The 17,300-nt window shown below is 47.9% G+C and overlaps 1 protein-coding gene across 8 annotated transcripts in view; it reads left to right on the top strand.

Moving 5' to 3' along the window:
* The window catches only part of LOC102686883 (fatty acyl-CoA reductase 1), an 84,191-nt gene that overhangs the window by 59,337 nt on the left and 7,554 nt on the right, over nt 1-17,300 (top strand). For all 8 annotated transcript variants that reach the window (XM_069192864.1, XM_069192859.1, XM_069192862.1 and 5 more), the window contains 5 exons: nt 3,533-3,712; nt 4,881-5,058; nt 10,040-10,084; nt 10,318-10,436; nt 11,884-11,951. In XM_069192864.1, coding sequence (XP_069048965.1) covers nt 3,533-3,712; nt 4,881-5,058; nt 10,040-10,084; nt 10,318-10,436; nt 11,884-11,951 — 590 coding nt within the window. The remainder of the gene's footprint in view (nt 1-3,532; nt 3,713-4,880; nt 5,059-10,039; nt 10,085-10,317; nt 10,437-11,883; nt 11,952-17,300) is intronic.

Below are 17,300 nucleotides of genomic sequence, written 5' to 3'. Positions count from 1 at the left end.
TTAAAATACCTTTGAAACTGGCGACAGATCTCTGCTTGAGAAGATAAATAACTTCAAGGGACGAATTTTAAAATTTATGAGAGAGGTGAAATGCCTGATGATAGGAAATTCAACAGCCAGGATGAGGACAGAGTCGGAATCTCATTTCTTTCGCTGTCTTTGTTCCCAGCCTAGGACAGAGATATTGGAACTCCATTGTACAAACAAAAATTCCTGTATTAAAAAAATGTCTGTGTAACAGTGGCTTTTATTAGAAAAGATCAAACTTATTTGTAATAGTACAGAAATATTCCCGCGGAGGTTTGATTTCCACTTCAATAAAATTGAACATCTGTGAGAACATTCCTTCGGGAGACTTGCTGTTCCTCTCAGGCTGGCGTTGGTTTCTGAAACAGGCTCTGTACATTTATTGACCTCTTCCCCGAGATTCAGCAAATTGCACTGCAGCAAGGTTAACTCTTGCTATTTCTGAGTGTCAGCTCTTGAGGAAATTGGCCTGAAGCATGACGCTGGCAGCCAGCGTTCAGAGCTGTTCAGAACAGTGCATCATGGTATTGTGTGCTGTCTCTCACTCGTGCTGGGGAGCAAGAGAAGCAAGGATACAGTCCAAGCACGACTGTGTTCACTGTAGGAAACTGTCAATGCAATGATGTTGGATGTTCCTTAGCAGTAATTAATAGTTTCTTTCAAACAAAAAAACTGATTTGGAAGTAAAAAGTATTCACACCCCTTGGGCTTTTTCACATTTTATTGTGTTACAGCATGGAACCATGATGTATTTAACAGAGACTTTTGCCACTCCTCAACACAAAGTACTCTATAATGTCAAAGTGAAAAAAATCTAGAAGTTTTACTAAATTAATTAAAAATAAAAACAGAAAATAATTTAATTCATAAGTATTCACCCCCTCCCAGAGTTAATACTTGGTAGGACCACAGCTGTGAGTCTCCTTGGGTGAGTCTCTATCAGTGTTGCACATTTTGACACTGGAATGTTTGCCCATTCTTCTTGGCAAAATTGCTCGAGCTCCATCAAGTTGGATGGGGACCGTTTGTGAACGGCACTTTTTAAGTCACTCCACAGATGCTTGATTGATTGAGGTCTGGGCTTTGACTGGGCCACTCCAGGACATTATCCATTTTGGTTTTAAGCCTCTCCAGTGTGTTTTTTTCTGTTTCTGTTTCGGGTCATTGTCCTGTTGGAAGATGAATTCTCTTCCAAGTCCCAGTGCAGCACGTTTTCCTCCAGGATCTTTCTGTACTTAGCCCCATCCATTTTTCCTTCTATCTTTATGGGTTTTCCAGTCCCTGCCTCAGAGAAGCATCCCCAAAGCATGATGCTGCCACCACCATGCTTCACTGTAGGGATGGTGCTCTCAGTGTGATGTGTTGTGTTAGGTTTGCACCAAACAAAGTTCAATTTTGATCTCATCAAACCATAGAATCTTCTTCCAAATTGTTCTTATCTAAGATGTAGAATAGCCAGTTTTATTGTAACTTACACACCAGTGGATGTGATGTGGAGAAGCAGCATCTCACAGACTGTTAGAAACCGAGAGGCTTTGTGCTAAAGTCTTTCCCACAGGTGTGATCTCAATAAACCTACAAGACTTAAAAATGCATGGCGTCTTTATAACAGTGTGCTGTGGCTGGTGGCATTTTGATTTTTTCTTCGTGTTTTAGTCCTTGCAGAAAAAGAGTCAGTAACTGGCCTTATCAATCTTTTAAACACAGAGCTCAACAGTCTGAATTTGTCCAGAATGGAGGCCAATTTGTTTCCATTGTCACAGGGACTCTTTAAAGACTGAAGTGATTTGAAAGATTCTTGTTTTTGTTACCTATTTGTAACATTTTGTTGTTGTACAGTATATATTAAAGTCTCTATTTACACTTACTATTTTTTTATAATTGAGTATAATTGATGTGTAAAATCCAGTTATGTCTCAAAATGTTGTGTAAACAGAAAATAAAGATGTCAGTGATATGTTCTCAGATATTTCATCGTGTGTTGCTAGGGGCAGGTCTGTGCTGAATGAAGCTCTTCAGTGAGGTTCTTTAAAGGCTCCCCATATTTCCCATAAACCTCTCTGTGATGTTGCCACAGATTCTCTTCCAGATCTGGTGTTTTATGTTTGGAAAAAGCTTGGGACTTCCTTTATTAATTGGCTTGGCTTGGCCCAGCGCCAGAGAAGGCAGAAATGAGGCATTCGTTTTTGATTAAAAACGGATGTTTATAGTCAACATGATCAACTGTCAGAGGAGATCCAAGCTGTGCTTCAGCCAACACCCTCTTTTCCCTGGTATTTTCACTGGTATTATTGATATTAGTGTATATTCTAAGGACCAGAGTATATTTTATTGAGTAATTTGCAATGTTTTTGTGAGTTTTGAGTCTTGTTTGGCAAAAGATACTGGAATTAAAAACAAAAATGAGATATGAGATATGGAGTTTTAATTGTCTTCAGGTTCAGTGGGCTTCCAGTGAGTTTATTCTTGCTTGTGCTGTCACATTGAATGGACTGATGTCAGGCCAGTTAATAGTGTGGTTTAGTATTGATTTTGGACTCCAGAGGAAATTCACCTCTACTACCACAATTCCACGATCTGATACAGTATCAGGGCATTTCCAACTGCCCTCCCCGAAGTCCGTCCCTTGAAGTGGTTTCCGGGGCCTGCTGGCAGACAGATCATTAATCAAATTTAGTCCGACACCTCAGTCTCACACTGCCTGTTATTGTTGATCATCCACAGCGCTTATGAAATGGAGGAGTCTAAACATACCACTGATTCTCTGAAGATGGATGAGAAAGCATTCCCCTTGTCTTTTACTGAGCCTGAATTATCAACCAGCAGTGAACGAGCCCTCAGAAAACTAGACCTGCCAGCATTAATCAGATTTACCACTACAGCCAGCTGTCCCAGGAATCAAAACATCCTGGGACAGTTTGGTAAATGCGTTTGTTAGTGCCGTGTGTAAGAAGTGGCCAGATATTCTACCTTCTTGCTAAGCGATACGAAACTGCACACACAGCACCACTGACCAGACAGCAGGCCACTCTGCCCCACCAAGAGACCCATCCTCTGCAGCAGCAAAGTCGTACGCTGTCTAGATCGCAGAGGAGATGCTTGAGGCCTCTTACATTTAACTAGTTTGGAATAAAGTGTGAATGAATTACAGCTAACAAAGAAGGTTTAAAGTAGGACTCTTTTCCTACCTTTGCTTCTCTTGTCACTGACCTCTGGGGGTCACTTCTGCACATTATTAACACCTGCTGTTGTTTGAAGTAGTTGTGTTCTTATGTAGTCCTGACCACTGTGGCATCTGATGGGTGTTTCTGTGCTCCTCAGGCATGCCTTGCCAGTGGTGTCTGATGGGTGTTTCTGTGCTCCTCAGGCATGCCTTGTCGGTGGTGTCTGATGGGTGTTTCTGTGCTCCTCAGGCATGCCTTGCCGGTGGTGTCTGATGGGTGATTCTGTGCTCCTCAGGCATGCCTTGACGGTGGTGTCTGATGGGTGTTTCTGTGCTCCTCAGGCATGCCTTGCAGCTCAATGTGATCGCAACACAGCAGCTCCTCAGCCTGGCTCGCCAGATGCAGCATCTTGAGGCCTTTATTCACATCTCCACCGCCTATGCAAACTGCAACCGGAGACACATCGACGAGATCATCTACCCCCCTCCTGTGGAGCCCAGGAAGCTCATTGAGTCTGTGGAGTAAGTGTCCCCTACCTGTCCAGCATCAGGGGCCTCCTGCTTTTCCTGACCGCCGGCTCCGAACGGGAAGGAGGAGGAGCGGCTGGGGAAAGAATTGAGCCATCACATGAGGAAAGAATGAAAGAAGATTGGCTTTTCCATACAGAAACTGCAGTAGTTATTTTTCTTCAAGGCGTGTGTTTCAAGACTGTTTAAAGCACATGGACAATTTTTTTAATTTAACCATTCTTTAGCTTAACACGATCATTTGTTTTCACGTTGGTGTCAGCCCTGCCAGGTGAATCCTCGTTTATGCATGAACTGAACGAGTTCTGCCCACAGTCCTTTGCACAGCAACAGGCATGCAGTGAACAGAGCACACAAGCACAGCGGGTCACTGGGCTGTGCCAGGCATGCCGCCATCTAATTCAATTTAATCTGGCTCTAGCTCTTCCGAGTGTTGTATTGCAGGGAAGCCGGACTGTGTGCCCTCGTGGTCACACTGTCAGTCCCCACAGCCCTGCAGGTGAGACAGGAAGCAGAGTGGATACCCTGTCGGGCCGCCCTTTCTCTCTGCTGCCGTCCATGTGGGGAACACAGGGCAGAACCCCTCAGGAAACCATGCAGCTGGTCAGATTCCATTCACGTGACCTGCAGCATCAGTCGGTCGAAAATACTGTAACATCCCTACAGTCCATTTCAATCGTAGATTTATAGATTGTGACATGTTTGAGTGTTTTCTTTGAAGAAGAACTGCAAAGGATATGATCGCAAACTGCTTGTTTCTGCATGTGTGCTCCTGTTCCCTTGACCTGCACATGCCACATTGTTATTCATGCTCTTCCCCGGTTGACTTGGTTTGTCACCAGGTGCTCATTTTTTCTCCTACAGGTTATCCCGCCGGTTTTCCTTTGCCCCTTTGCTACTCTAGATGATCCCTTTCTGGGGAATTTTGTACTTGGGAGGTTTAGGTCTATAGAGAAATAGAACCAACTGAGTATGATGGTGCAACAGCTCTCCTCTCGTCTGTGACCATCCTGATTAGCATAACATACACACGATTGATTATTTGCACATGGTAATGGATGGGTTCTGAATTTTCACTTTGCTTGGGAGTGTTTCCAGCAGTCTTGCCATGTGTGTGGGTGTAATGATTACTGGTGACGTGTAGGTGATGTTCCCTGCGCAGGTGGATGGATGAGAGCATCATCCGGGACATCACCCCCCGGCTGATCGGGGACCGGCCCAACACCTACACCTACACCAAGGCGCTGGCCGAGTACGTGGTCCAGCAGGAGAGCGACAAACTCAACATCGGCATCATCCGGCCCTCCATCGTGGGCGCCAGCTGGCAGGAGCCGTTCCCGGTGAGTCGCGCAGCGCTCCGTCCGGGCGGCAGGGGGCAGCTCAAGGAAACCAGACCGCAGCAGGGGCGGGCTCGGCCTCGCCTGTCGGGAAGCCCTGGGTCAGCCGGGGCGGCCGCTCACGGGCAGAGAGAGAGACACCTCCCCACGGGGGCCTGGGGATCAAGCCAGTTCCCCGGCACTGGAGGCTGGACTCTCGGGCCAGTGGGCGTGGCGCTCAGCTGGTCTGTGGGCTCCGAGCGCTGGGCGCTGTGCCCAAGAATCGAATATCCAGCTGCAGAGCGACAGCGTCGGTGCACCCGAGCGGTGAGATACAGTATGACGAAATCTGAAGGGGATTAACCCTTTGCTTAGTGAGAGGGGAAATGCAATAGTGCTGGCAGGAGCAGCCTCACGCCACTGGCAGCTTGTCCCCGTGACTGCTGGGGGAGGCACTTTGGCCAGGAAAGAGCCTACTTTTTGTTTCTCGCCGGTAAGAACGCCTGATTTAAAATCTCTTGTCTTCGGATTCCGGCGCCACAGCCGTCCCTTAGCCTCAGACACTGGTGCGGTTCTCCTTCCGGCCCGGCTGCAGGCCCGAAGAGCTGGGCGGCCAGGTCCTGCAATGCAGGCCGTGCCGCTGTTGGCTGAGGAGCCGCTGCCTTTCCCCGTATCGTCCCTCCAAGGTCCGAGAGCACTGCGTGCAGACGAATGTTCCTGTGTGTACGGCGGGGAGCGGGGCTGCAAGCTGTGGGACAGTGGAATTTAGGAGTCCCCCAATTCTGCTAATAGGGCCCACAGCAGTGTGTGATTATTACAGTCTGTCGCGTCAGATAAGCTTTTTATTATGGTTCAGGCTCATGGAACGAGGGGCAAGGAACAGCAGCGAGACTCGTTTGGATGGATATTATTCATGGGAACCGGAGCTCTGTTTCCCCACAGGGCCCGCTGGCTGCGAAGTGCCGCTCTGAGTGCCGGAAGCGCCTGGCGGTGTGTGTGCGTGTCTATTCTGGTGCGCGGCCGGGGTGACTCACAGTGGCTTCTGTAGACGCTCTCTGTCGGCTCTCTGTCGTGATGCGCCCCGGCCGACTCCGCTTCGGCTCCTCGCAGGCGGGGGGCCCCGTGTGTCTGTCCCGTGGCTGTCAGAGGGGGCTGCTGGGTACCAGTGCGGGTTAATCTGAAGACCTTGTGTACAATGTCTCGGCACTCCAGACACACACACTGGCGCTTTCCGACTTGAGTCAGAATCCCTGCCTGTTGATTTTGATGAGATTTGTTGATTGCAAGGATTTGACAGCGTTAAAATGCCATTGCTTGACGGCGGTGCTGTTAATTCAGTGTTTTGGCGATCTCAGTGCTATGTTGTGCTTGACAGATGATTTCACCGAAGGAGGGCAGGGCAGCCGGCCAGCTAGCCTTCCCTTGTAATCCTTCAGCATGAGGACCAGAACAGCGACAGGGCTGAAGACATTGTAAAAGACAGTGCAGAGTTATATTCCAGTTCTTAGTACCTCTAAACCCAAATGAGAGCAATCCAGCAGTGCTGGGTCCTGTCCCAGCCCCCACAGCTGCGACGTGTGCAGTCTATTTCCAGTTGACATCTTCCTGACGCATTTAATGTTCTTACCTGTGCAGTGTATTTCCAGCATCAGCAGATTTTTTTTGGGAATACGCTGTTCCTGGCCTGCTGTGTCAGATCTGTTTCCGTCTCCCGTCGATTCTCGAACCCTCAGCGGAGGCTGGCGGGAGCGGCGCTCATTACCCTGCCGTGTCCTCGGGCTGTGGCGGGGACCCCCAGGCTGGGGAAGACACGGAGGAGCTCGTTCGCTCCCTGAGGGAGACCGGTCTCAGGCAAAACCCCACTACTGCAGCAGGAGTCTTGTGGGGTGTTGAGCACACGCCTGCCTCTTAAGGACAGATTTTTTATCCCTTACTTTGTTCACCAGCAACAAAAGAGGGCAGGGGGTGCTCGGAGCAGGTACGAGGAGAAGGGCTGTTGGTCCCACCCAGTCCAATCCCAAATCTTCCTTTCTGCTTCGTCATCAGATCCTAATGCAGATGACTGATTAGACTCTGGCATAGTTGGAAAACTAGTCAAATTCACAGAAGACACCAACATAAATTCAAAAGCAATGATATTAGATGAAATTCGGGACTGTGCCAACACCAGATGACACTTCATGTAAACAAGGGTGCGCATGCGGAGCAGAGTGGTGGCTCTGTGGCTCAGGATCAGCGCCTGTGGCTGGAAGGTTTCTGGTTCAAATCCCGCAGCCGGCAGAGGAATCCTACTCCATTGGGCTTTTGAGCAAGGCCCTTCACCCCAGCTGCTCTAGGGGCGCTGTACAATGGCTGACCCTGTGCTCTGACCCCCAGCTTCTCTCCCTGTCTGTGTGTCTCATGGAGAGCAAGCTGGGGTATGCAAAAAGATCATTCCTAATTCAAGAAATTGTAAAGGATTAATAAAGTAAAAGTAATGTTATTATGCAGGGAGGAACACATGAACTATAAATATATATAAGATGGGAAACACTGAGCTTCAGGCATTTAACTATGACAAAGACTTAGATTTATGAATAGACACATTATTTACTTCTTCTAGACAATGTGGGAGAACAATAAAAAGGCAAACTGAATGTTAGGGTTTAGAGTCAAAGCAAATCACAGTATGTTAAAACTATATAATGTATTAGTAAAGCATCACTGAGAATACTGTGTAGTGTAGTGGTCACCACATTATATGACAGACTGAAGGGACTGAAGATTTTTAGTCCTGAACAGACAAGACTGCAAGCATATGTGATAGAAGTATTCAAAATCCTCAAAGCACTGACAAAGTCTGCCTAGCAGACGTATTTAAAATGGTGCGAAAATAAGTCACAGTCCAAGGAACACATGTGGAAATGACATGAAAGTGCCTTTAAAACTGGGAACAAGAGGCACTTCGTTACCCTGACTCATGGGACAAGCTACCCAGCTACTTTATGAAAGCCAATGAGAGCGCTTTATCGCTAATTGTTATAGTGTGGCAGAGGACACGGCTGTACAAGTCCCTCCTAGCTTCCCAAGGACCCTCATTGTAAGTCAGACAGAAACGCCAGACTCGCCTGGTTTGACCCCCCGAAACGTCTACATTCTCAAGGACGCTGGTCGGACTTAATTGAAATGTTTGGGATTATCTTCAGCGGGCACAGGCAGACATGGAGATAAAGCACAGGGCCAGTCATGAAGCCTGCAGGGAAGGGCTCCAGCTGGGTTTAGAGCTAGGCCTGGTGGGGGTGCAGGGCTCTGCTCTCCGGACAGGCTGTCAGCTCCTGCTACCTGGCTCTCTGCGGCTCGGAGGGCATGATTCCTGCCAGCCTGCACTCCAGAGCTTCAGCGTGCTGTCGGTGTGCAGAGGAGAGGGACTGCATCTGGGAAAGTGAACCTGAATGCGCTCCTCAGCACGTGTTCATGTTAATGTTAAGAATATGTTCATGTTGTATTGGTGTATGAAGATCATTAACAGTAAATCCCGGGACAAAAGGAGTTTCAATCAAGATATTCTGTCCTGGGTGAACAGTGGAAAATCTTTCATGGGAATTCTGCACAATGACACTAATCTGTTACTGGATACCAAACCTCAGATGTGAGCATGGCTCTGTATTTAAATCTCGTTATCCTGCATCCTGGCTGGATGTCTTGAAAATAATAAAGGTGACATATGGTGATGACCCTCTGCAGCCTGCAGCATTCACTGACACTAATCCCTCATCTGACAGCCACAGTGCACATGCCCTGCATATATTTCCCAGAACAGGTCTGCCCACTCTGACTACTGCAGGTATTTAAGAATGCTTATTGCATCCACACTGCCTACCTGCGCCGGTAGCTTTGCTGGGATGAGCAGATTGAAAATCCTCTTCCTGAAGATCATTAAGGACACTAAGCCATAGCTGTGTAATTAGGTGGGGACTAGTTTCATGTAAGTTCGACGCATAAAAAAACAGTAATGGATAACGTGTGTTGTGAATGAAAATATTTACGCATGACGAGTTAAGCTGTTTGAATGCTGCTTTACATAAGATCTGGCGTGGTGCCACCTTGCGAACGTTTGCATTGATTAAGAGCCCTGAGGTTTATCAGCAGCAGCATCTGACTGAAATTCACTGATGGCACAGTAACCAATGATTCCTGATGACCCAGCAACACATGCAGTACGTAAAAAAAACTTCTTTTCAAAGCGGTTTCAGGTAGCCTTAGATATTTGTTTTCAGAACGTTCCCCCAGAAAGCCAGTAATTCAGGCAGTCGTCTCAACGCTGAAAGCCGGGGACAGGGGATGTTCCTGCAGCTGTGTGGTTATTTCCACAGTCACATGGCCAGAGCCCGCAAAGAGACATACAGGTGTCGAGGCAGCTCCTCTGGTAGGAACAACACAAGCCTACTGCTGTAAGCAGCTCTCCTGGCCATTGTTCACCACTGCACCTGCATATATAGTGCCATCAAGCAGTTAGGAATACAGACAGAATTTAAACCGAGGGATATTTAGTTCAAATTGTATAACACACTAGTAAGACCTCTTTTAGAATATCACGTACAATTTTGGTCAACACATTACAAGATATATTGGCCTCTTCTCGTGAGTATCGCCTCTTAAGCTCTTCAGTATTTGAGAAGAAAAAATCAGTGTGTTCAGTACGTTCCTCTAAACCTTTAACTCCTACGTACTGTACATTGGCTTGGCTCTAGTGGAGGCCAGAAAATATGGTGACATATGGAACAGCTCTTTCGAAAGTGAAAACAGCAGAATGTTTCTGTGCTGCAGCTCTCTGTTAGCCATCAGCTTTCCTGAGCAGATGATTCTTGTAAGTCCGGCAGGCAGTGATTTCAGTCTGAAAGAAGAGATTAGCGTGTTTAACGTCTTTTCACATTGTAGTGCCTAACTGCAAACCTGAACACCCCAGGCGCTGCCAGCACAGACGCCGCTGCCTCACCGTGGTCTTGTCTTGTCTTCTCTGTTCCAGGGATGGATCGACAATTTCAATGGGCCCAGTGGAGTTTTCATTGCGGTACGTACGCTCATCGTGCGCTTGTCCACGTTTTCGTGATCGACCTGTATATAGCATGCGGAGTGTTGACCTGCACCTGGCGGTACGTGGTTTCTGCTGTGTGGAGCATGAAGGCGCAGTGGGTGTGAGGGGGCTGCAAGGACGTGTCTGTGAGCCCAGAGCACCGCTGGAGCCGACACCCAGTGACTCGTTTCGGGAGTGTCCTCTGTTCACAAGCTTTCTTCCACACGCAGGCGGGAAAGGGGATCCTGCGCACCATGCGGGCCAACAACGACGCAGTGGCCGACCTCATTCCTGTGGACGTGGTCATTAATCTCACGCTGGCAGCTGGCTGGTACACAGCTCTGCAGAGGTAACCAGCTACCCACAGCGCACCGTCCCGGGGCCGCCTGGCTCTCAGTTTGCCTGTGCTGAGTCCATTCACACTCCATTGCTCTGCTGAAGCACTGTCTTGGAGCATTTTACACCGAGTCTAGAATATTATTCATCAGATTGATCGTATTGATCACCGGATCACCAGTTCTGTCCAACAGATGCCGTGTGGTTCAGCTTCTTGTTCGCTTTATGAGTGCATGACAGTCAGGGCACGCGGGGAGACAATGCTTCCTTGGCCTGCCTGCTGAAGGCAGCTCTGAGCTTCAGCCCCCCTAGTCCTGCTGTCCTATGAGGATCAGGGAGGGGCTCAGACCTCCCCCTGATCAGACAGAACCGTGTAATCGAATGCACTGTCTCATGAAGAAGACATGCGCCATCTGAACCCCGTCGGGCGAGCTGATAAATGTGGGTGTTACACTTTCGATCACAGAGGTGAAAGGCTGAATCAGAAGGAAGGGGCAGCAGGGACCAGCAGGAACACAGGGAAGCCTGAGATCTTTATTTGGGTTGGGAAATTTGCAGGGCATCAAGCGTGTTTTGGCTGGAAGGGTCCGCAGTGCTCTCAGCACCGCTGTGGTCTGTTCCATCGCTCATGTGTGGAAATAATCCGGGCTCAGAGGTGCCTCTTACTCTCACAGGGCGTGATGTGTGAGTGAGCATGGGTTCGTGAACATTCGTAGGTTTGGAAATTCTTGAGGGAAGAGTGCCCTCAAGCTATTCTCAAGTAGCTGACCATGGACACTGTGCTGTTAGACGAGCTGTCCTTCAGATGAGAAGTAAAAATCGTGTCTTGTCTCCTTGGTCATTAATGATCCGTTTGCACCGTTCATAAGAGTAGAGGTGTCAACCATGATCTTCTGGTTAAATTCAGTCTTCTTTTGTGCAGTCTGGCCTCTCTAAAGTTCCCGCTTAATTCAGCTGGTGAAGCAGTTTCTCTCTTCTCCACCTGATCTGCTGTGCAGTGAGGCTACTGCGTGTCTCCCAGGAGGGGCTGCTGGTGCAGAATGGCCCCTGTGTGTCTCCCAGGTGGTGCTGCTGGTGCAGAATGGCCCCTGTGTGTCTCCCTGATGGGGCTGCACTTCAGTGTCCCCCCACACGGAATCTTTATATATTGGTTTACAAATACAAAATCTGTGGTCCTTTAACTGAACAGGGATTTAACTTTAGAATTAATTTGAAAAACACAGCATGTGGGTGCAGTATTGCATTCTTACCCTTTAAATTCCTTCTGAATTCTAGAGGAAATTATTTCTTAATTCAATTAATCCTAAAACCAAAATTCATGGCACATAATTAAAGGGGCTCCCCAGGAGACACATTTTTGGTAACACTGCTCCGAATCACACAGTGCAGTTTGTGGCAGGGTGATTGTTAAATGTGTATGGACTGTTCCTAGCACTCTGATCTTTTCTTTGTCTTTCCAGACCAAAGTCGGCCCTGGTGTACAACTGCACAACTGGGGGGATTAACCCCTTCCACTGGGGGGAGATCGGTGAGTCTACTTCTGTCTAGAACCGTGACGGAAATGCACATTTTTTTAAAAGTAGCAAAAAATGCATTTGCCCAGTCGGATTAGAATTTTAGAATGAATGAAATTAAATTAGCAGTAGTGCATTTCTTGTTTATGAGCCCTTTTCAGGCATTGAGAAGACAGGTTTATAGAATTAAAAAATATTTTAAGATATTGAAAATTAGATTCCCATGTCTGCAAGATAGCTGCAATTAGGTAGGGTTAGGTAAACCAGATTATTTAAGAATTGCTTGAATGTGCTTGAATTGAATCGAAGTTAAGCAGACAGTTAATTCCAAAAATTGGTCACTTGGATCTTGGAGAAACAAGAGGAATCCTGAAACGCTGTAATATTAACTTAGAGAATGTCTGGGACTGGTGGTGCAGCTCTTGCAGCTGCAGGTGCTAATAGGGTCAGGCAGGGTACCGGTACGCCCACTGTCAGCAGGATGCAACGCCGCGGAATCTTCTCTGCGTTTGTGCTCAGGGCTGTGTTGTATTCAAGATGTCGAAGTGGGGAGCTATGTCAGCATGTTTTGGCTGCAAAGGAACACGGGAAGGTTAATTCCACACCGATAAGGAGGAAGACAAATCTCTGCGTTTCAGCTGTTGAGCCTCCTTCGGGGAGAAGCCCTGAGATCTCTGTTCTTATGGCTCGTTCCTTGTCAGTGCGCAGACCAAAGTGCAAAGTTTCAGTGCGTCGAAGCGTGACGTCTGAGCTGCAACAGAACCCCGTTCAGCTGACTGCTGGAAGACCTGTCCCGGGACACTGAAAGGTCCTGGTGGGCACGGAACTCAGGAGGGGGTCTCGCTGAGGATGAGGCTCTTCAGGCTCTCTCCCTGATTCCAGGCAGTGCCAGGCTCGGTGCCCTTTCACTGTGAGCTCATGAGCAGACTGCAGTGAGCTGCTTGCTGTCGCGGAAAGGAAGCAAACGCTTGATTTCCACGAAGAGCTCAAGCAGACTGCCGAGATGCAGCCTGTGCTCTCGTGTCTGTGATTAATTGGGGCTTGTCAGTGGGCGTGTGACGCTGCGCGGGGCAAATGAGCTGTGAAATCTTGACAGCACGTCTCGTGTCTTGGGAGCCCTGCGGGGCCTTCGGCACAGTGACATACCTCCCGCTTGCACAACGTGCTGGAGATCAGGCTCCTCCTGAGGGTGACCCCTCAAGCCTTCTTAACGGTTGATCATCTGCTTCACTTCACTTTATTCACTTTGTACTCGACAGCAGCTCAAAAGGCAAACGCCACTTGCATAAGTCGTCAGACTGATTGGAACTGAAACACTGAAGGATTTATACAAATCCCCCATTAACAACAATTACTGTGTTTGTCAATGGCAGTGAAATCAGTAAGCTGACTGACTCTAACAGGCTCTAATCCCTTGTAAATGAACCCCTGAGGCCACAGCAGCAGTAATGGCATTACACAGCACAGGAGGATAAAGGAAGGAGGATATAGCCTACTGTATCTCCTAGCATGGGGTGAGACGATTCAGGCATTAGAAACAATCAGAAATGCTGTGCAGTTTTGTTTTCTCATTGTCTGCTGTTTAAAAACCTGGCTGTGCTGTGCAGCTCTGCGTCTCTCTGCACTGATCCCCGGCTCAGGACACTGCCGCTGTGGAAACCGAGCCCTTAGCTTTGCAGACATCAGGGCAGTGGCTGGGAGAGTCAGTGATGTGGGGAATGCCAGCTAGCTTGTAGGCGCGGCCTCTTTCTCCCGGCGCGCCCCAGTAATGGAACATGAAAACCGCCACCAGGACATAGAACAAGCGCCTGAGTTTCCTCTCCCACCAGCCTCCTCCCTGTGCATATCTTCGCTGAGCTCAGTTCTAATCAAGGCAGACACTCCTCCTGAGGTACAGTAATTCAAGAAAACAGGCACAGCTAAGAATTCCAGCTCTTTCTTCCCAAATCTCGCTGTGGGCAGAACTGAAGAATAATCCTGCTCGAGTAGAGGGTCAGACCAGGGGTCATCCCGGGACCCTGGAGTTGGGAGACCATGTTGTCATGCGACGGCAGCTGGCACTGTGTTTGTAGTAGAGCTGCTTTTCCAAACTGCTACCTGTGACCTGAACATAATTCATTCAACATTTTGCCATATTTTAAGTGTGAGGTGAGACGTACAGTATATATATGCACAAGCTACAAGTTGTATACACACAATATATTCTTAGTTTGACTCGGAGTCAATATTTTTCAATCTCCCCTGTAAAGGAAATGGCAGGGTAAGAGCTGAAAAACCTTATTCATGTGAGATACAGAAGTTCAAAACATGGGTCCTGCTCCTAGACATACACATGACTAAATATGAAATAGGAACGAGTAAGGGTTAATTCCAAACTGAAATGCAGAAAGGAGAAACAAGATTTCGGCTGTTGAGCCCTCTTCAGTCCAGTGAAGCCTAATCCCTGAATCCCATTGTTCAGCTGTTTTCTTCTGTAAAAGAGGGCTGTGTGCAGTAATTCTGCAGTCTCCTGCTTGCAGTCCTGCGGGCTCCATGTGCTTCATCACCCTCTTCACAGTCTTCTCTTCCTGCAGTAAGTGTACAGAACTCTCCCAATCTCTGGTGTGCAAGCAAGGTGCCTTCTTGAGCTGTGAACCAAGCAATGCAAGAAGGTGCACACAAGGCCAAGCTGGAGAACGGCCACACACTGGTTCCTCTGGCCTGGCCACCATGTGGCTGTATTTGCAGCAGGGAGATTCGTGTCTCATGCAGCTGTACCTGAGACGAGACGGGCTTTTAGGACATGACAGGTGATCACCAGCTCCCATTAGTGTTGGGACTAAGCAAGCGTGGAGTGAGCTGCCCATGCTTCAATCTACAAGCCCAGGCCTGCCTTCCGCTGGTTCACTCACAACAGGGTTTCTCGGGTTTGAGCCTGTTTCACACCCTTCCAGCTTCTTTTCTTCTGTCCAGTAGTGACATTATAATGTGTAGTGAAGACACACGTTTACATGAAGACAGATTATAATATGATATTATAAACTGTTTTCATTTCATTTCAGCAGACCAGAACAGTTACAGAGACAGAGGGAAATTTAACTTAAATTTCCAAAATGAACAGAGTGTTCTGAATTAAAAACACAGGTGCCTTTGAAATAATTGTTTCGGGTGAACTGTAATATAATTAGAAGCTGAAACAGAAGCAGAATCCAAACGGTGTTAGCACCGCTGTCAAGACAAGATCACTTTATTAGCCATATACAATTTATACAATTAATATACATATACAATAAGAAGGAAGGAATTTTGTATCAAATGCACTGTTGTGATTGCAGTTATTTTTCTCTTATGTGCTCAATGTTTTTGTTTGGCTCTTTATTGAGGCTCAGACAGCATTGACAGGAGGAAAAGGACCTAATACCAAAACCATTAGACAAACCCACACTGACACCCAGCAGGAGTTTCATTTACATGCAAGTCATTGTCGAGCAGCTATCGCAGTTAAATGACAAAACTGATGCACACGTCCAGAGCTGGTGAAACGAACAGGGATACTAACATGGAGAAAGCAGTGAGGAGCCCCAGAACAGCAGATCCAGCCTGTTTTACTGGCTCGCTAATGATGAGGCAGTGGTGAATTACAGTACAGGGGGAAACATAAAAATGCCTCAGCTCTTTCATAGTACATACAGTAGTTGTGATATTTCCCACGGAATGTGAGGAGATGTTAAGCATACATGTACTGTGTGATGAGAAGCATTCCTGCAGATCATGTTTAAGATAATTCTGAAGTGTCTTACTGTCTACTACTTCTGTTTTTAATGGATAAGTGACTCCATGGGCCTGAATGCTCAGTGGAACCCACTGCGTCTCATTTCTCAACAGCAGATCACTGTGACACCCCTATCCCCTTCAGAGTGACACAGAGCAGGCGTTCTCAATCCTGGTCTTACTGTAAATAATAATAATAATAATAATAATAATTTCTTACACTTATATAGCGCTTTTCTGGACACTCCACTCAAAGCGTTTTACAGGTAATGGGGATCCCCTCCACCACCACCAGTGTGCAGCCCCACCTGGATGATGCGACGGCAGCCATAGTGCACCAGTACACTCCCCACACACCAGCTCTCAGGGGGGAGGAGAGCAGAGTAATGAAGCCAGTTCATAGATGGGGATTATTAGAAGGCCATGATTGGTAAGGGCCAATGGGAAATTTGGTTACACCCCTACTCTTTTCGAGAAACGCCCTGGGATTTTTAATGACCACAGAGAGTAAGGACCTCGGTTTTACGTCTCATCCGAAGGATGGCGCCTGTTTACAGTATAGTGTCCCCGTCACTATACTGGGGCATTAGGACCCACACAGACCACAGGGTGAGCGCCCCCTGCTGGCCCCACTAACACCTCTTCCAGCAGCAACCTTGGTTTTTCCCAGGAGGTCTCCCTAAGTGTTTCCTTTTTCTGTTTCCGGTGTTTCTCATTTTCTCTTTCAGCACATACAAAGTTCTTGTTTTATATGCATCTAAAGCTCAGTTATTTGAGGTAGTTAGGTGTCGGGTTTTAGTGCCTCCAGACAATGCCTCAGTAACTCCTCTAATGTGTTTCACCATAATTTCGCTTTCTGGCCATGTTCAGATTCTTTGTTAATGACAGATTATCGTGTAATTAATTTTTGTGTGTGCATGACCTCTCACAAAATACAAACTGCGTTTTTATAGACTGTGAGCCAAGAGGAGTGTTTTATGCCAGCCTTTTCCAGCTGAGATCCAGTTACACTTACACATCTTTTGTGGTCCCACTAATCAATAAAACAGAGTGTCTTCCAACCTCCTTTGGAAACAAACCCTTTTCCACACACGAATGCTCTTGTGTGAAGATGAAACAGATATTTAAGTTTGGTTTAAAATATTTTGGTGGGGTCTGTAATGAGACAGGCAGCAGGATAAGAGTCATCAGTCTAGGGAGAGACATCACATCCTCGAAACAGCAGACCCAGCTGCAGGGCCAGGGGGCGCTGTTGGGGTAAACTAGCGGGGCACTTCAGAGAGCTTCTCAATAACAGCACCTCCCAGGGGTACCAACCCGCGCCCTGTCCCTCTGTCCAGAGAGGCGGGCCGTGTTGCGGCGCGGCGGCGCTCAGGGGGCCGCCGCGGTGCCGTTCAGGTCGAACCCAAGCGCTTGGGCTCGGGGAGTTCAGCAGGCTTCCGAAGGCAGAGGAGCTTGCCGGACACAGCCGCTGACCGAGAGGAGGGCTGCCGGCCGGGCCCTGGGTGGAGTGCTTGTAGGAGCCGGCTGGAATGGTAGTGGCTGCAGCAGGCTGCTGACTAGCAGTAGACCGGCATGGTCCCAGAGGCTGGCGGCGAGCTTGCAGTGACTGT

Source organism: Lepisosteus oculatus, chromosome 7 (genome assembly GCF_040954835.1).
Source record: "Lepisosteus oculatus isolate fLepOcu1 chromosome 7, fLepOcu1.hap2, whole genome shotgun sequence".
Taxonomy (NCBI): domain Eukaryota; kingdom Metazoa; phylum Chordata; class Actinopteri; order Semionotiformes; family Lepisosteidae; genus Lepisosteus; species Lepisosteus oculatus.
This window is presented reverse-complemented; position numbering and strand designations above follow the sequence as displayed.